The 20,690-nt window shown below is 35.6% G+C and overlaps 1 protein-coding gene across 16 annotated transcripts in view; it reads right to left on the bottom strand.

Annotated features, from left to right (window-relative positions):
- LOC106067201 (protein phosphatase 1 regulatory subunit 12C-like) overlaps positions 1–20,690 on the bottom strand; it is a 110,531-nt gene that overhangs the window by 45,852 nt on the left and 43,989 nt on the right. For all 16 annotated transcript variants that reach the window (XM_056032727.1, XM_056032726.1, XM_056032736.1 and 13 more), the window contains one exon: positions 13,276–13,369. In XM_056032727.1, coding sequence (XP_055888702.1) covers positions 13,276–13,369 — 94 coding nt within the window. The remainder of the gene's footprint in view (positions 1–13,275; positions 13,370–20,690) is intronic.

Genomic DNA, 20,690 nt, shown 5'->3' on the forward strand with positions numbered 1-20,690 from the left:
TTACGTCCTACGCGTCATGCATTTAGTCATGCATATTAACCAATGACTTAAATTCTGCCAAGTCACTGGTTTTCCTGGCTAGCTCAGGCAACCCATTCCATGCTCTAATAGCACTAGGGAAGAAGGAGTATTTGTACAAATTTGTCCTAGCATATGGGACGAGGAATGTGCCTTTATCTTTGTGTCTTTCAGAGTATTTTATTAAATTTTGTTTTTGTATTTGAAGATTATGGTTCAGTGTTTTATGTATAATTGCTACTTTACTTTTGAGTCTTCTGTCCTGAAGGCTTTCTAAATTTAGTGATTTTACTAAAGGTGTTACTCTAGTCAAATGTGAATATTCGTTTGTTATGAATCTCACTGCTCTATTTTGTGTCTGTTCCAGTTTCTTAATGTTTTCTTGAGTTGAGGGGTCCCAAACGGTGGATGCATATTCTATTATTGGCCTAACCAAGGTTAAGTAACATTTTAGTTTTATGTTCTTATTTGATTTATAGAAATTTCTTTTAATAAATCCTAATGCTTTGTTTGATTTTTTTGTAGTTTCATCAATATGTGGATTCCATGATAGTTTTTCATTTATTATAACACCTAGGTATTTTGCGTTTTTAGTCTGTGATACTGGTTTGCCATGAATAAGATAAGTGGAATTAATTTGTTTTAGTTTTTTTGTTACTCTTAACAACTGACATTTTTCTGGGTGGAAAGACATGCTCCAATTTGATTCCCATTTCTGTAATTCATCTAATTCTCTTTGTAAAATATCTGTGTCTTGTGTTGTTTTTATTGTTCTATATATTATGCAATCGTCTGCAAATAATCTGACTTTTTTCCTGAACTAATGCAATTTGGTAAACCATTTATGTAAATTAAAAATAGTAGTGGACCCAAGACTGTACCTTGAGGTACACCTGAGTTTACTGTTATCGGTGTTGATTTAGAGCCATTTATTATTACAGTTTGTTCTCTCCCTATCAGAAAGTCTTTAATCCACTGATGCAGTGGACCATTAATGCCGAAATATTTTAATTTTTTAAGCAAACTATGGTGGTGAACTTTGTCAAAAGCCTTAGAAAAATCTAGTAAGATAGCATCTATTTGTTCACTATTATCTAAACCTTTTGAAAAATCATCAATTAGTCCTATTAGTTGTGTTTCACATGATCTATATTTCCTAAAGCCATGTTGGTATGGTGTGAGGACATTATGTTTGTCTAAGTGGTTTATGATGTTGCTACATATTATGTGTTCTAGGATTTTACATGTGATGCTAAGTGATACTGGTCTGTAGTTCCCTGGGTCAGATTTTTCTCCTTTTTTGTAAAGTTTACATTAGCTTCTTTCCAGTCCTTTGGTACTCTGCCCTGGTTAAGTGAAGCCTGAAAGAGTATTTTGAATACTGGGGCTAGCTCATTACTTAGTTCTTTGAGTAATCTAGCTGGAATACCATCAGGTCCAGAAGCTTTATTTGGTTTGGTGTTGGCTAATAGTTTTTGAATTCCATTTTCTTGTACTACTATATCTTCTATGTTGTCTACTTGGTTCAAATTCAGTAATATGTCTTTGTCTCCTGGAGCTGAGAATGCTGATGCAAAGTATTTGTTTAGAATGTTTGCTTTAGTTTCATTATCATTATGTATTATGTTATGTTCATCTTTTAATGGCGCTACGCCTGTTGTTTCCATTTTCTTAGACTTAATGTATGACCATAGATTACAGTAAACAGGGAGCAGCCATCTTGCCAAGAGCGCGTACCTTCCAAGGGTTGACACTATCAAAAAGTGTTTTTAAGTTGTGTACTCTAAAATATTTCCCCCTAATATCCTGGTATCTAGGGCAATCAATGAGGATAAGAACTCACAAAGTGGGGGCTCCTCTATTTTCAGTGCAAGGAGTATGTGATGTAGGTGTGGCCAATACTAAGTCTGGACATGGTCGTGCTTTACACGCCTTGTCAGAAACTTAGATGTGGACCGCCACTTGACATCTGACACAATCTGTCTGAGTTTGTTGGGTTTATCAGCCTCACACTGATCCTGCCACTCCCGGTAGGTGACAGAGGCTATACTCTGTCTCAGGTCTGAGCAGGGAATTTGGGTTCCTGACAACGCTTTATTTAGTGCTCTGTTTGCTTCTCTGTCTGCCGTTTCGTTTCTACATGGCAGGGGGATCCAGATGAAGGTGACATCCCTATGGTCAGTTGTTATTTGGTCTAAAAACATTAGGCTTTTATGTACTAATCAGGGTTCATAGCCAATTTCATGAATGATTTTCCAGGTATTTTCCAGGTTTTCAAGGTAGAGTTTTAAATTTTCAAGGTATGCATCGCACCATAGCAAGCAATATATATGTATATATATTTACATACATATAACATAAATATGTAAAAAGAACAATATATATATATATATAAATATTAAATTTAAAAACCCACATTAAAATGTATGCTGATAAGTTGAAATCATACCTCAACAAAAAAAAAAAAAAATTCATCTCTAGTGTTTCCTAAGCATTTAAATGCAACTTTTTAATACGTTAGAAAACACACACAAGCTTGCACTACAGAAGAATAACTTTTTTAAAATATGAGATGTAATTCAGCTAAAACTGTTGCAATCTGAAGTTAGAAATTTTCTTAAATTGACATAGATTTGTAAAAATAAAAGTTCATTCTTACTATAGCAGTTGACTTGCTTTCCATCTGTTTTAAGTAAATTACAACCAAAATAACTCTACTGGCTTTTCTACAGCTGTGTGCGAAATATTTTCGTTAAATCTACAGTAGATCTAGACTATAATTTAAGTCACTAAATTCGCGGACTTTTCACAGCTGTGAGAGAATTATCTTCACTCTATTCAAGGCCTTGAATTTAATATGAAATTCAAAGTGTTTTCCAGGTTTTCAAGGTGGCTACGAACCCTGACTAATGGAATGTTAGTCTTCATCTGCCCCAAAGCTTGCAATGCCGATTTGAGGTCAGAGCATATGAGAAACTTTCTTCTGTTTGATGCTTTTACGGCCATGAGTGCAAGTGAGATTGCATGTAATTTGGCCAAAAGGAAATTGTTTTGTTCTCAAAAGAACAGGCACATGCGACCTTTCCATCCATTTTCGATCTGTCAGTGTAAATGGTGACACAATTTCCATAGGTCTCCTGCAGTTCCCTAAAGTGGACTTGTAGTGTGTTTGAATTTATTTATAACCCAAGGAGAGTTCTGTGGGATTCCTATTTTGGAGATTTGGTCAATGGGTGGGTGTCACGTATCAATTTAAATAAACATAGTTTAGGGTAAATTAAACTTAGGATTTAGTTCACGCGCAGGAAAAACCCCATGTGCTAGACTATGGAGAAACCTATGACGTCACACATCCGGTGACATCGTAACATCTGGCGGGGCATGATTGGATTGGTTAAAGCAAGCATCTGGGGTGGGGCGAAGAAAACGATTGAATAGAGAAGGATCTAGAGAATTTAGTTGTGGAGGAAATTTCATAGAGATAAGACATATTTTAGTTTTGAGTAGTAACTTAAAGTGACAAGTCTTATATTTTATTAGATCTAGTATTAATCTGAATATATTGTGTTAATGAGCTTTGAAAGAAGATATTCATCTGATACAGTTTTATTTCTGTACATACTGTATATTATTGTTTTGAATTAAAGTTCTGTATTTGAATTAAAAAGATCTTCGTTAATTGAATGTCTAAGACTTATTTAGATCTAGAAATACATCTACAGAATCCCCGGCATGTTACAGTAACATCTTGTAACATCTCAACAATCTCAATAGAAAAAGCTGTGACAGTGGGGTTAAATTTTGGAGGGATTCTCTCATTCGAAGGCCAAACAGCTGTATGACGTTAGGCCTTCGATTGTATAATTCTACATCTGTTGGGTTAAATATGGAGTCGAAAGAAGGGTTCGTGGGGTTGGATTTTAGCTTGACAATATATTGCATTGCAAGCTTTTTCACTCTGATGTCCATGGGGAGTTCTCCAGCCTCCACATGGAGACTTGGGTGATGTACGAAATGCGTCGAGACAGAGACGCAGGGCAGCATTATGTATGGGTTCCAGTATTTTTAGATATGGTTTTCTAGCTGCTCCATATAAAATGGATCCATGGTCTAACTTGGATTGGATCAGACTCCAATATAGCAGCAGGAAGGTATCTTTGTCAGCTTCCCAGTCTGTATTGCTGAGTAATCTGAGTATGTTTAATGACTTTTGGCATTTCTTCTTAAGTTCCTTAATGTGGAAGAGAATTAAATTTTGAATCTATGGTAAGGCCTAAAAATTCAGTAGTTTTCACAACAAGGATCTTCTTTTGGTCTAAAAATAAATCAGGATGGATTACTCTAAAATTTAAAAAATGCATGCTAACAGGTTTGGAGTCCGAAAATTTAAAACCATTATCGTTTGCCCAATTTTGAACTATATTTAAACATAATTGTAATTTTCTTTCTAAATGTTCATGTTTTTGCCATATGTAAAAATGACAAAATCATCAACATTCAGAGAGCACTCTATTCCAGTGGGCAGAGCCTTTATAATGCTGTTTACTTTAATATCAAACAGTGTTACTGAAAGAATGCTGCCCTGAAATCTCCGGTCCTTTAGGAATTCCATCACAATGTAGGGAAGGTGCCCCCTTAGCCCCATAAACTCCAGGTCCCGTAGAATGCCATGTTTCCAGGTTGTATCATTATTTATTTAGACCTTGACATTCAATTTATTGATAGACATTAACTATTGTTAAGCTAGAATGTATAATGCTAAGACAGCATACTGACTCTGTAAATTAATATTACGGTTAAAATTACTTTTCCTAACGTGTTAACTCGAATGATGCTCCTGCGTAAAGTGTCTAGATTTGATAATGATATTCTTAATAATTTGGGAGTGTCAAGTAACTTCTCGTTATGATTATTATTTTTTTAATTACGACGCATACTGTGTACCAGGCCAGGATTCAACAAACCTGACACCTATAAGCCTACTACAATGCCCTTTTGTTACAGAGCCTATAATGCTTCAGATTTCAATTATGAACTAACAGCTACTATCAGAAATAAGCCCTTGATGCCAGAACCAGAAGGTGTCCTTGGCCTTTAAATTACAAGCCTGATGACCAGTTTTTGGTCTGAAATTCATGAACACAATTATTTGTGTTTAAACTTATTTAATGGCAGATATCCAACAATTAAAACAAAAGCTATATAACCTAGATCCATGAATTAATAATACTTTTATAGAGTTGGGCAACTTTTTTTCTATGAGGGTCTTACATAAAGTTTGTTTTAGGGCTACTTCACATATGTTACTTTTCCATGAAAATGTATGCCAAATTTTATCAACATTTAATAATAATAATAATAATAATAATAATCTTTATTATCCGTAAGGAAATTTGTCTTACAATTTGTGCATTACACCAAACAAAAAACATTATAACTATAAGAAACCAAAGTGTACATTCACACCAGACGCACTCATAATTTACATGTGACAAAGTTTATACCAGATTGTTCTTATTTAATGATTTGATTGCCAGGGGAACAAAAGAGTGTTTGTGTCTGTTTGTCTTTGCTATCGGTGTCTTGTATCTCTTTTGTGATGGTAAAATCACAAAATCCTGACACAAAGGGTGATTCTTTATTTCGAGGACCTTGTTAGCTTTTTTATAGATGTTTGTCTCAAACAACTGCCCAAATGGGGTTTGTTTTTTGCCAATGATTTTGCCAGCAGCATTTAGGATTCTATTAAGTTTATTTTTATTTTTAATGCTCAGATTGCCATACCAGGCAGTGATATTGAAACTTAAAATATTGCAGATGTGAGCGTGATAAAACATAGCCAAGGCCTTTTCGCTAACATTAAACGAGGACAGTTTTCTTAGTAGTCGTAATCTTTGCTGCCCTTTTTTGCTGATATAATCAGTATTTGCAGTAAAATTTAGTTTATTGTCTAGGATAGTACCAAGGTATTTAAAGGTTTGCACAATTTCAATAGTCTCTCCAGCTACAGAAACAATATCATTTTCCTTCTTTTCCCTACGAAAATCGATTATCATTTCTTTGGTTTTTTTTACATTTAATAATACAAAATTATCTTTACAGTATTCCTCAATGTGTTCTAGTTCTTTGAAATACTCATTTACGTCTGAGCTCTCTGAGAGCAGGGCAAGAAGAGCCGCATCATCAGCGAATTTTGTGAAGGAGCAACAAGAACTATCGGATTGAAAATCATTGGTGTACAAAATGAACCACAATGGCGATGTTACAGCCCCCTGGGGCGCCCCTGTGTTAACTATGCGTTCATTAGATATAACATTGTTTACCCTAACCCTCTGAGCTCTCTGGGTCAAAAATTCATTAGCCCATAGTATTATGTATGGACTAATCTGCAACGCTTTCATCTTTTCAATGAGTAAATGAAGTTGTATAGTGTTAAAAGCTGATGAGAAATCCATAAAGAGCAATCTTACATAGGTGTTCGGTAAGTCCAGATGTTTGTAGACACAGTTTAAAATTTATCTAAGGGTTTTGATTTCTATTCGAGACAAACATACATATGGTGGCAAGACTGTACTAGAAACACTGGTATGGTCAGTATAGAGGGACTTGTTATGGTCTGACAGTTACGCTGGGCAGGGCATGTATCCTGTATGCAGGACAAACATATGCCAACAGCAGTCCATTTTGATGCCCCATGACAAAGCTTTAAAGACCAGCTTAGGTGCTAACTTGCCTTAGATGTAATAGAAGAGAGCACCTGGTACATGCAGCTTCAGAACGAGACAGCTGGAGGTCACTCGCAAAGGCCACGGATACACATGTGAGACCAAAAGAAAATTCGCTGCCAAGGACTGACGCAGACGATGAAAGAAGATTTTAATCGACCACAGGGGGCCAATGGTAATGCTTGCCCTGGATGTGGCAAAATATGTAGGTCACGGCTGGGGCTGCGTAGCCACAAGAAATATTGCATTCCTCATTATCTTCAGACTTAAAGACAAGTCTTATTATATATATATATATATATATACCAATGGTCTTCAACGGGGGCACTATTGCCCCCTGGGGGGGGCGTTTTCGAGATTTTGGGGGGCACTGGGAGCCAAAGGGGCGGTAGGGGGCTGCTGGGCACAATAGGGGGTGGTAAGGGGCATAAAGGGGGAAAGAAGAAACTAAACACTGAAACAAAACAAATAAAAAATTCTTCAAAATTAAAGCTGGCAAACTAAATATAGACAAATTATAGTTAGCTTGCTTCTAATTTAACGTTAGAAATTGAGTTCGGGAATTCCATTTTCTATTTTAAAATTCTTACTCTTGCTGAAATCGGAGGGTATCTAGTGTTCTTAGATCTTGCGCACATAAACGTTCATGATTTGATAAACAAACAAGGTAATACGCGTTTTAGATTACAGTTTATTTTATCTACATATGTTAATATATTGATATGTTAATGTTAATTAAGAAAAATGTTAAAGCTAACATTCAAATAGAATAATTTAACCTTTTTCTAAAGCAAAAAACATTGACAAAGTGTTATGAAAACTCGCTGGTATGTAATGGAATGTTACAAAAGGGTTTTAGTGAATTGCCACTAGATAAAAAAAAACAACAAATGATGAAAAAGATGTTAAACTCTTGTTGTTAACTAAAGTTCGCTCGAAATGGGTTTGTTATTGCTCATTTTGGTATGCTCTTAAATACAATTTTGAATTTTTTTTTTTTTGAGAAACAGGAAGATTCAACGGTTGGCGACAACTTACTTAAAGCAGGTTAAATTATATTTTTATGGTACGTATCTAACGCAAATGACTAAAACCAACCTCTGACTGCTAGGAAAGAAATGCACTTTCATTGATTATATCATTTTTTCTTTTATCGATATATTAAATCTATTTTAAAGAGTTTTACAATTCACAAAATTGCTTGTTAACAAATGAATTACTGCCTAAAGACACCAATATCTGCAATTCACATAACAATACTCTATACTTCTAGGATGTAAATAAAAAATTTAAAAAATTAAATATAAATGACAATTATTAAACATCAGTTACCATTGTTCAAATTGAGTTACAGGAAAAGATAGATTTACAAAATTATGTCTTCAGCAAAATGTATGTTAATATAGGAGGCATAAAAGAGATGTGTCAGTAAAATTCCAAAACTTTGGTTGAAAATGGAATTATGTTTTAGCTTTTCCATCGACATACACGGTTAGCCTAGATTTAGTGTGTAACAAACTTAATGAATAAGCAAAGAAATAGACTGGAAGTAGCGACTAGAGGAGACCTTCACCCTGCTTTGACTAATTTAAAGCTTGAAATTTCTAATATTGTCAGACTGCAGGAGGTAGAGGGTTCCCATTACTTAATTAATTTCATTTTGTAGTAAAGTCAGCAATAATAATGTTTATTTAAAAAAATAAAACTAAATTTACAATTAAACCTTAAAACAGTAGGCCCTAATATTCAATAATTTAAAAGGGAACTATTCTTAGGATTTGAAAGAAAGTCATGACAATGAGATTAATTTTTGTGTGTTATCACTGTAAATTATTTGCAATACCTTTGATTCCGAAGATTAAGGCTGAGTGCAGTGTTTCACATAACTACGCAAACCCAGTTGTGACTTGCATATTATCCCTAATTTTGAGCTTTCAAAGCCGTTATCTGCTGGCAGTCTAAGTTTTCTTTCCATCTTTTGCGACTGTCTTCAATAATGGCTTTTCTTTGAGTCTCAAATGTCTGTCCAGCAGTTTTTGTGAGAGCTCTCCAACAGCCTTTCTCAGAGGCCATCTGCTGCCAAGTACTTTCCTCTATACCAGTGAGGGGAAATGGCGCCTGAGTGGATCTTTATAGCGCTTACGGGGGCACATCTGTAACACCATCCTACTTTAAGCTCGTCAAAGAAGATCGCCATTGGCATGCGATCATTTCCCATGCGGGATAAGTGTTATTGACGGCATAAATATTAATAAATAGATGACATTTTGTTCATATTTGCCTTCTCACGATTCTTTGTAAGTGTTTTTCTTAGGAGGGGGCGCTGGCAGATTTTTTAATAGAAAAAATACGAAAAGGAACGGTAGGCCAAAAAAGGTTAAGACCACTGATATACACTGATCTATTATATAAAGCAGAATGTTTGGCGTATGTATGTATGTATGTATGTAAGTCCCTGTATAGAAATAAAAAACGCTTGACCAATCTTGATAAAACTTGGCAGAAATGTTCCTTGGGTACCAACTTAGATCATAGTGTATGTATTGTGGCCCTAAAACAAACTAAAGACCCTCAAAAAAAAAAAAAAAAAAAAAAGACCAACTTTGCACTTATAGTTGTTTTTTTTTGACACATGAAAATACAAAATATAGTTTATTGATTTAATTATTTTAAAAAATTAACCTTCAAATTTGTGTTTCAAAGGCATTTTTACATTAATTGGTTATTTATATCTGCGAATTTAGATATCACGATGCACATTCTTTCATTAGACATTACCAAATGGTTACACATTAACACATCTCTCTACTGAGTCTATTCCTATATCTAGGTCTAAAACTCTTATTGAACTCTAAGATGATAAAACTTCTTTTCACAAAAATAGTTTTATGCTTTAACACATGAACATACTAATTATAGTCCATTCATTTCATATTTAAATAAAATTAACATTCTAATTTGTTTTTCTAAAGCATTTTTAATACATTCGTTCGCTGTTCGCTAAAGCTGCGTAGCCGTGTTGAGATAGGCCTATATTCATTCATGAAAAAGCCTTCACACAGCACAGAATGAACTCTATAAAAGCCAATTTTTAACTCTAGATTAGTCTAGATCTAGATCTATGTCTACCTCAAGATCTACTTTATACTTTAACACATGAACATACAAAATTAAGTCTATTCATTTCAAATTTTAATCAAACATATGTAGGCCTACAAGCAAATGTTTTAATTTGAAAAAATGGATTTAAGTAGATAAGCTATTTTGATTCGATGGCTTCATTCGTACTATTTTTACATTTACACATTCGCTTTATTTATTACATTATTATTTCGTTTCAATGTTTTAAAAACACTCTCAGTGACTATATCGACAGTAATACGCAAATAAAGACCTGCGGGTCTAGTATGTATATATATCTATATATCTATATATATATATATATATATATATATATATATATATATATATATATATATATATATATACACATTTCTTTGAACCAAGCTGCATGGAGAGGTGGGAACTGCTGTGTTGGAAACATCTTTCCAACTATAGCTAATCCCCAGTAGTGTTTTAAATGATATAGACTTGATGTAATTAGGTATTTAAGAGTGATTGTGTCACTTAGTAAGCAAAAGAGCATATATGTTGCTTAAGCATGTAGTGAAAGAACATATTCAATCTCAACTCATTCTAAATTTTAGTCTCTCTCAAATCCAAAGAAAAAGGAGATAGCCCACAAGAAATATAAGTGGGGTCACACACAAAAATAAAATAAATCCTACAGCATAATACAATCAAAATTGATTTATTTCTATCACAGCCTTAAACTTAGTGTTTTTGATAAATAAATCCTTAATGTGCACTATGATTAAGTGCTTGACAATTTTCCAAATCAACTTGGTCTTGGACTAAGGGTTGAATGCAATTTTAGAATCATGCATACTCATGTCCTGATTTTGTCTAAATCACATTGATATTTCCTATTATTTCAAGATAAACATCTCATTTAGGTCTTAAATAATGTATAATCTTCATCTAAACATGATGACTCAGTACCATCATTTAGAGGTATGACTGAAATGTGATAGCAAAATTGAATTTTTAAAAATTTTGCAACTGAAATTCAATAATCATTTAGTAGCATGCCTTTTGGGCCTCTTTAGTCAAGTATCTTGTAAGAACTTAATTTTATTGGCTATTAATGCATTGCCATATAGTAGTTTGTAGACCAAGTACTGCATGCCTGTTTTCTGTTGCAATGGGCTTGAAGAAGTGGCTGCATAAGGCAGCTTGAATAGTTTGAATGTAGTATGATGGTTAAGAGAGAAGTATTTATTTGTTTTAATTGTGGTGAAGGAGGTCATAAGTGAAAGTGGGCCCTGATAGATCCAGCAGATTCTGCAGATGCAAATCCTGACACTGCAGTCAGTGACCAAGATCAACAGTATGGGCGTAGTTAAGATTTTTTCGTGTGTGTATATGTGTGTTCTTTCCCAACATGTGTGTGTACATAACTAATCTTCAATAACATTCTGACATCCATTCATTCTTTTGTAGCCTAGAATAGGTTATTCCTGGAGTTAGTGGAAAGATAGTAAATACCCCGCCCATGCCAGCTAGGAGGTCTGGTGGTAACCTCCACCAGTGGGATCTGCCAAGCATTATTTTCTGTATATTCTGAGGTCTTTACATTGCATTATCCTACTACTCATCAATTTAAAAAATGTAGGTCAAAAAACAAATCTGCTATTCACTCCACTTTGTTACTGGAGTCAAGAGACTGGTAGAGATTGGCAACTATTGTTTGGTTTGAATTCATTTATTGGAGGGAGGAGGATAAGGGCTGGTCTTGGGCAGAGGCAAACTAAGAAGCTGACTAGGGCCTCCAATTGCTAGGGGTGTCACACAGTGAACAAATGTTAAAACTTAGATAAAATCTCTAATAACATTTTAGCTTGAAGTACATTCGTGCTAAGGGAGATTTGATTGAGATAGAAAATCGTTGAAAAGAAAAGACAATTTATTTGAGCCTGTGCTTCCATCAAAGAATACAATTTGTTGAACATTTATGTCATCTGAGCGAATATGTTAATGAAGTTTATGGTCTGCTATTTGAACGCTACAGAAATTGCTCTCTGTTTCAGTTATTTGTTAATTTATATAGAGATCATACAGGTGGACTTTTAATAAATTGCAAAATTTTATTTTTCCTGTCTTTATTTTTTTTTTTTTCTATTTCATTTGGTGCCTGCAATTTATTTTGCCTAGGGCCTCTAAAAAACACTTTTGGCTAAGCTCATGGAATCAAGTAATTGTAGCTTTGCTTTTCCTTTTCTTGGAAGGGGGTTAACCTCAAAACCCCTCTAGGCTACGTTCATGGAATTAGGTGACTGAAGTTTGCTTTAGATTTTTTTTTAGCGAAAAGGGGAATTTTATCTTCATGTACCTGGAGCTCAAAATTGGAACCATGTGAAGTATCACCAGAGAATGCCAACCACGTCCTCCAAAACTGATCTCTTTACCAAGAGGCCCGTAGAAGACACTGGCCCCAAAACACCTCAATAGAAAGAAAACTATATGGAGAGCTCCCTGATTTGGAAACCACTGCGCAGTTCATGTCATATATTGGTCATCTGAACGCTCCAACATAATAATGAGAACGAAGAAGAAGAAGAAATCTTCAAAATCATCCTGGTGGGGGAGGGGTGAAGACTCGAAACCGACTCAAAATCCCCTATGGCTACACTCATAGAATTTGGTGATTGACTATTGTAATTTATTTTAGTTTTTAACTCAAAACTCCTCTTATCATCAAACTCAAAATCCTCTGGAGGGGGTGGGTGCCCCTTTTTACTGCGCTCATAGAATTTGGTGACTGTGGTTTATTTTAGCTTTATATTGAATTGAAGAGTGTGTTTTAAACTCAAAAACCTATGGAGGGGGTTTAAACTCAAAAACTCTTAGGCTACACTCATAGAATTTGGTGACTGTTTATTTTTTTTTATTGAAGGGGAGGGAGGGGTTACCATCATAACCCCCCCCCCCCCCAAATGGCTGCGCAGGGGCAACTGATGGTTTAATATTAAAATCTCACCTACAATAACAAAATTAAAGCAAAAAAACAAACAAACTTACAACCCATGGGGGAGGGGGGGGGGACCCCTGACCTCCCCACCCCCACCCCCGGCAATGATCAACAGCATAGGTATAGATGACTAGAGGCTAGTGGGTGTCACTATAAACTAGTTCCAAATTATATAGTGTGACAGTGAAGCATCTAACATGGCTTTGCTTGTATTTATAAAGTTTTGGGGGAAAGGCTGAGAAAAACTGTCATAGCCCATGTGTGAGTCAACATGATTGTTTGAAATGAATAATACCAACACAAAAACAAACATGACAATAATTTTGTTTGTAAGAGACTAGTTACACATATTTCATTTATTTAGACACAATAATGATGCAATTAAAAAATTGGCACACCACCAAGTTAAAAATTGGCTAGAAATAGAAAACAAAAACTTACTTGAAGTAATATCTGTAGATGTATTTGAAGAGGAAGTGAGATCTTTGTCTTCCCTTGCTCTTCTAAAACTTCTAGTTACTGGTGAATCTACAGCCTAAAAGTTAAACAAAAAAAATTCATATTTATTCTCCTGAATTGTTGGCAGACATATGCACTAAATTTAATAAATGTATTTCATTCAGAGGTAAGTTATCATTGAATAGGTGCTTGACAAACATGAGAGAACATGAATTGGGTCTAAGCAGAAAACAGCTTAGCCTGCGATGTGACTAAATATGTACATGTCATCTAAGTTTGCATACCTAAGTGTGCATACCTACATCTACGACTGCACTCTTCCTATAATCTTTTAACAACATAATATATAATCACATTGTAGAACCCATATATTACATTTTTCAATACGAGTAAAATAGCTTATAATCTAATACAATTTCACAAATCAAATGACTAGTATAAATGTTATCATAATAATTATGAAGAAAAACACAAACAAAAGGACAATTAATATTCATGCTAAATATTATTCACACCTATGAAAAAAAGATTCAGTATAATGGTTGTGATTTGCATGACGGTACTCCAATTGCATTCAGTCACTATCAACGTTTTTTTTTTCCACAGACAAAAAAAAAATAGATGTTTGTTCACAGTAAATACATAATTTTTCTTAAAGTTAAAAAATGCTGCTTAGGACAAAACTGACTTGAATGGCCAAACTGACTTGAATGGCCAATTCTGAATAACTTCCTGGAATGAATCACCTTATGTACCAAATGGTGAATTGAAAATATTTAAGAGCACTTCTAAGTCCTAGAGTCTTTCAAACTTTAGATTTCATATCTAAAAGAGCAGAATTACCAAAGGAAGAAAGAAGACATTTTCTACTTCCTTGTCACAAAAAGTTTAAGAGTGTTGAAAGATTTAATTAAGCATGCATGTGTATAAGGCAATATCCTGAAGTTCGTCATTCAATTTTTCCATATTGTCAACTTTAACACCCTCATTTTTTTTCCAATCGAAACAAATCTTCATTGTTTTTTACACTTGTTATCTTCTTGTTATTTCCATTAGTGGTAGTGCTTCAATACCTACAAAATACTTCCAATGGCCACAATCCAACTCCTGGCCTTCAAGTGTGGCTCAGATAGTGAGCCTGGCAGAAATGTTTTCACTGACAGGAGAATGAGTAAAGGCGAGCATCTAATACTTTAACCAGTAAGCTTCAGGAAGAAGAGGCTCATTAGCTTTGGTTTTCCACCCATTCAGGAGAGGGAAAAGTCTCAACCTTTGCTGCCTTGTGGTTATACGCAAAGATTGGAATGCTTATGCAATTAACCTTAACCAAAAATCAAGATTTGACCTTTAGGCAGCTTGCAATACAAATGCTACATCCTGGCAGAACATGTGATGCTGCTGATCTCAAACTGTATCAGTTACTTGTCATTCCTTTGGACCCAACAGCTACATGAAGAGAAGGGACAGACTTCTGTGTGTCTAAAAACATTCTGAACATAAACTCATATGTTAATGACCAGGCTTTCATTCGATTTTATCCAAAAAGGTGCTGGCTTCCTGATTGGGTAAATTATGATAGTTAAAAAAAACATACCCATTAACACAAAGGAAAACAGGCAAATAAAAAAAAAACTTTTTTTAAAACAAAGATTGGATCAGTCATGTAATTAAGTTTGTAATAGATCTAGACTAACAATAATAAATCTGTGCGATTATAAATATTTTTACCAATTGTTTTTGTTTAGTGCAATTTCATGCTTTCAACTTTCTTAATACGCTATAATCCTATCATTTGTCTGGACCACTTGGAAAGGGGGGGGGGATGAAAGCGATATGTAGGTGATCCTTTTGTAAATGTATTTATTATTTTAAAAGTGAACGGCCTGAATTCAAAGTGGGCCAAAGCCTTCTCAGGCTTCCCAAACCAACACGGTTACCACTCTGCTAGCGAATAGCTTATGAACATGGAAGATTGTTTCTATTTTCATGTTTGTGTCCACTAAGCCTCAGACAACAACCTATAAAGGGGACTAATTCAGCTTATACCACCACTTCAGGCAAGTACAATTATATTAATTAGCTAATAGGTTTATTTTTTAAATTGATTCTTGTGTTGTCAGGTAAAAGAAATAATTGTGCAAAATTTCAGCTTGATACAAGATTGGGTGTGGGAGAAATAACTTGTATAAACTTTTTACCATACAGAGTTAGCTGATAAAAGCTTTGTAAAAATTAGGAATTCCACTCCTAAACATGGCAGCTGGAATAAACTTAAGTTACAAACAGGTTTAAATTGTAATTTATTAATTCCAGACGTTCCTTCAAAAGAGAAAATAATTATTTCTTACGCTTTATATTGTTTGTTATAAATCTCACAGCACTATTTTGCGTCAGTTCTAGTCTTAACTATAATCTACAAGAGATAAGTTATGGTAGAAAATTTGCTTTAATAATTCTGACTCATTGCCAAAATAGTTTATAGTTTTAAAAAATTATGAAACTTTTTAGCAAGAAACTTATTTGAAAGAGTTAAGTATAATAATAATGGTTTTGAAAAGATTACAAAAATCAAAACAATATATCTTTACGTGTTAGAGTGTTATAGGAAAAATGTAAAAAAAAAAAACCTGAAAGAGAACATGTCTTGAAATATTTCTTAAAACAGATTTTCTATTGCTTCACATATATGTTAAGCAGAATAAGTGAAAACTATTTATTATTTATTTTTGTAATATGAGTTTAATGTATCAACCTAATCCTACAGATTTAGATTTTATGGCACAATTTAGGTCATGTCGTGCCCAATTTTTTCAAGGATTCTTTCTTCTATTCAATAAGTACAGTAGAGATACAAAAGTTACTGTTTAAGTATTAATTTATTGTAAATATATTTATATATATATATGACTAAAAGACTCTCCATCATATCGTCCAAAACCTCACTGGCACTGGAGCACAGAGTGGACACAGAGCATCAATAAAAAAAAAAAAAAAAAAACAAGGCAAAACTTTGATAACGAAATAAGAACAGGATGCAAGATGGGTAAAACCCTCAACCAACCGTCACCAGACCTTATTTACACATTCAAGGACCCCTGTTTCGACAATGATCTCAAGGTCAAGATAATTTCAATTACAACAGAAAAGGTTACCATGGCCTTCCTAAAGAACAACAAAGAACCAAAGCTTGACATGGTCTCAGCAGAAATGCTAAAACACGGGGGATAGTGTTGACAGAATGATTATTAAATCTCTATTGGCAAACTTCTAAAGTTCCTGAGGATATGCAAAAAGGAGTAATTATAAAGCTTCCTTATAAAAGGCAACTTGACAGATTGCAACAACTAGATGGGGCAAACTTTTCAGCAGTGTTCTGTTGAGAGGCTTCAACGGTCTATAGATGAGAGGGTCAAAGAAGAGCAAGCAGGCTTCCAAAGAGGCAGATCATGTGCAGAGCAGATCTTCGATCTATGAAATATCATAGAAGTCTTGAATACCAACAATGGCTAACGATCAGTTGTGTAGACTTTAAGAAAGAGTTTGATAGAGTCCATCCCAGAAAAATTCTTCAAGACTAGTCGACCGGCTGCATAGCATACGCCGTTATTTTGCAGGGCCACTGCAACCTATGCGTCCCCCTGCACTTTTATAGGACCCTCGCTAATTCTAGGTGTATAATTATTAAATTAAACCATTTTATAACTGATAACAGATTTATGGCGACCTCCTGATTTACCAGGAGCTCCTGGAAATCTCCTGAAATTGCAAAATATACGAAAAAAGTCCTGGAAATATCCAGAAATTATTAAAATCTTTTGAAAACTCTTCTGAAATATATAGACAAAAATTTGTCATTTTGGGTTGTCATTCAATATGGAAAATGCCAATCCTAAGCACAATTAAAAAAAACAGCATTATGCAATACCCGTAATTGTGGAATCTAGTGAAAGAAGCTTCTCATGCCTCAAACTAATGAAGAATTACTTGAGGTCAACAATTCTCAAAGAGAGATTGCAACATTTGGTATTCTTGCTAATGAGCGTAATCTATGTAGGAAACAGAATTCTCATGATATACTATATGACTTCACTACACGCAAGGCTCGTGTAGTAATTCTTGCGTAGTAACGAATGAATAAAATGCAAAGACGAAAATATTTTCTAATACCAACTCCTAATTTTCACTTCTGTATCCCTACCCAAGCTGGGCCCCACAATGGTTAAGTCCGCTCTGCTATTTAGTGAAGGGTGAATACAGAGTAGATTACTTGTTCTCTTTCCATAACTTCTTGTTCACAATGGTTAAGTCCGGCTCTGCTATTTAGTGACCTGTGAATACTACAATTATATATATAGATTCTATAACACCTATACAGTGACTCTAGTTGATGCATTAAAACAGAAGAAGGAACAAGAGAGTTCTTTAGCATCGAAACAGGTGAGAGATAGGGGTACATCTTGTCTCCATTCTTCTTCCTCCTAGCCATTGACTGCATAATGAGTAGAGCTATGAATTCATTATTCCATGGCGTGAAAAGAATCAAATGATAAACTTGGACTTCGCCGATGACTTTGCATTACTTGGGTTTATAAATAAATGCATACAAGAAATGACTGAGAGCCTAGATAGAAAGGTACACAAAATTGGCTTCTGCATAAACTTGGATAAGACTAAAATTGTGGGAGTGGGATATAAGGCAAAGGGTGCCCCTGTTAGACTTGGTGAGTCAGAGCTTGAAGAGTTGGACAAGTTCACATACCTGGGCAGAATGATAACTAACGATGGCAAAAACTAACGGTGGCGATACCTACCATGACATAGCATGCTGAATAGAAAAGGCAGGAAAATTTTCCAAAGGCTGCAGCCTATTTAAAGAAGCCAAGCTTAAAACAATCGTCATCCCAACAGCAACGTACGCATATGAGACATGAAAAGTCATCTGCCAAAATGGAGAAAAGACTAAATGTGTCTCAACAAAAAAGGCTAAGTTGGATTTTAGGAGTCAGTTGTAGAGATCAGGTCTCAAACAAGGAAATCCTATGATGAACTGGGAGTCGACCACTAAGTGAGGTTGTGACAGAGCGTCGCATGAGATCTGGGGAACATGTTCTCTGACAAAATGAATTACGCGTACCAAGAAATGCGATGACATGGAGGCAAATAGGAGAAAAGCGATGTCCTCGAATAACTTGGCACAGAAGAGGCATCATCAAACTCCATTAGAGTGAGGGCTTGAGAGGCTCAAATCCTCTCTTGCAAAAGCCCTGGACAGAAACCCTGCTGTCTTGCGTAGTGCATAAATGTCGCCATACAGGTCGAGAATTTTGGGTTTCCCAGACCTGTCGAGACGGAGATCAGCAAGTCTGGGGCAGTCAAACAGAATATGAGGCACGGTTTCCTTTTCTTCCCCCCAGCGGGGGCACCGTGAATCAAAATTTGGCCATAGCCGCGAGAAATATGAGCCAACAGGACAGTGGCCTGTCCTGCACTGTGCTATAATAGCTTGCTCAGGCCTGGACAGCCTCCACCACGGGGAAGTGCGGTCAGGGCGCCTCATACGCTCCCAGACTCCACAGGCTTCAGAAGAGGCAACAGACATTGCCAGATCTTTGTGGAGACAGCTTGATGCGCAATGTGCAGAACAGCACAGAATATAAAAGATATATATATTTTTTTCTAAACAGATGATTTTTCATCATATCAACTCTTTTAAATTTTAGCAGTCAGTCCTACTACCTAGGTAAATCCAAGTACATTCCCAAGATCTACAGTCAAACAGTGTTTTTAAGTTGCTTGAATTTTTTAAGTTTGCTCTAATATCCTGGTAACTGAGGCAGCAGAGGAGGCTGAGGTTAAAGATGCAATTATAACACAGTGGGGGCTCCTCTCTTCACAGTACAAAGGAATGTTATATAGGTGTGGCCAATTCTAAGTCATGGTCGTGCTTCCACGTCATGTCAGCCCATTATATGTGGGTTGCCGCCACCTCACATGTACCACAATATGTTTCAGTTTATTGTGGGTCCCATCGATCCTGCCACTCTCGGTAGGTAACAGAAGTTATAAACTGTCACAGGTCTGGGAAGGGAAATTGGATTCCTGACACTACTTCATTGAGGTCTCTCTTTGCCTCTCTGCTATTTCAAAACTATACAAAGGATTGCAGCCAATTTATTTCAGAAGGTATCTCTGTCAGCTCCCCAGTCAGTATTTTAATTCTAAAAATAAATAAGGGTCTGGATGGATTACAGAAATTCCTGCTAATAGTTTTATCCAATTTTGGATTTTTTTTAGACATAGTTGTAATAGAGCTACTGAAAGAATGCTGCCCTAAAGTACGCCCTGGTTCCAAAAGCGGAGTTTCCCACTAGAACCTGGAATTTCATGTCGCTTAGGAATTCCTCACAAAGCAGGGAAGGTGTTCCCTTAGCCTCTTTTACCACCAGAAATGATGGCCTCTTGTGTTCTCCTTTTTTTCTTCATTTATTGCTCAGACTTACATCTGGGGCAAGTAGTTTTTGGGGAGTTTTCTTATTTTCCATTATTTCTATTCAGCACCTGTGCTCCCCACCCGCCAGAGTCCACAAGGAGACAAGCCATTTGGATATCCATAATGAGTGCACCTGGGCTACACTCAGTCAGCAGCTGCATCAGGAATGTGTCCAATACAATAGCTCCCTGAATGACCCTCTAGACCAGGGGTCTTCAACTTTTTTTGGCCTACCGCCCCCTTTTCGAATTTTTTCTTTAAAAAAATCCGCCAGCGCCCCCCTCTAAGAAAAACAGTTATAAAGAAGCGTGAGAAGGCAAATTTGAACAAAATATCATCTATCTATTAATTTTTATGCTGTCAATAACACTTATCCTGCTTGGGAGACGACCGCATGCCAAAGGCGATTGTTGTGAACTCCTTGGCCTATGTCTGACGAACTTTAAGGAGGACTGAGTTACATAGGTGCCCCCCTACCCCGTTAGCGCTATAAAGATTTATTCAGGCATTCAGGCGCCATTTCGCTCTCACTGGCATAGACGAAAGTAACTGGCAGCAGATAGCCTCTGAGAGAAACAGTTCGAGAGCTCTTACAAAAGCTGCGAGACAAACATTTGATACTCAAAGAAAAGCCAGCATACAACTGCTTTGTCTGCATAAAAATTCAGGAAAATATGTAGGTCCCAGTTGGGTTAACGTAGTTATGTGAAACAGTGGACTCAGCCGTAATCTTCGGAATTAAAAGCAATAACAGCCAATATTATCATTATGCAAAAATTGTGTCAAATAATTTGCAGTGATTACACACAAAAATTAATTGTAAAGACTTTCTTTCAAATCCTAAGAAAAGTCTCCTTTTAATTTTTTGAATATTAGGGCCTACTGTTTTTAGGTTTAATTGTAAATT

Source organism: Biomphalaria glabrata, chromosome 6, assembly GCF_947242115.1.
Source record: "Biomphalaria glabrata chromosome 6, xgBioGlab47.1, whole genome shotgun sequence".
Classification (NCBI taxonomy): Eukaryota; Metazoa; Mollusca; class Gastropoda; family Planorbidae; genus Biomphalaria; species Biomphalaria glabrata.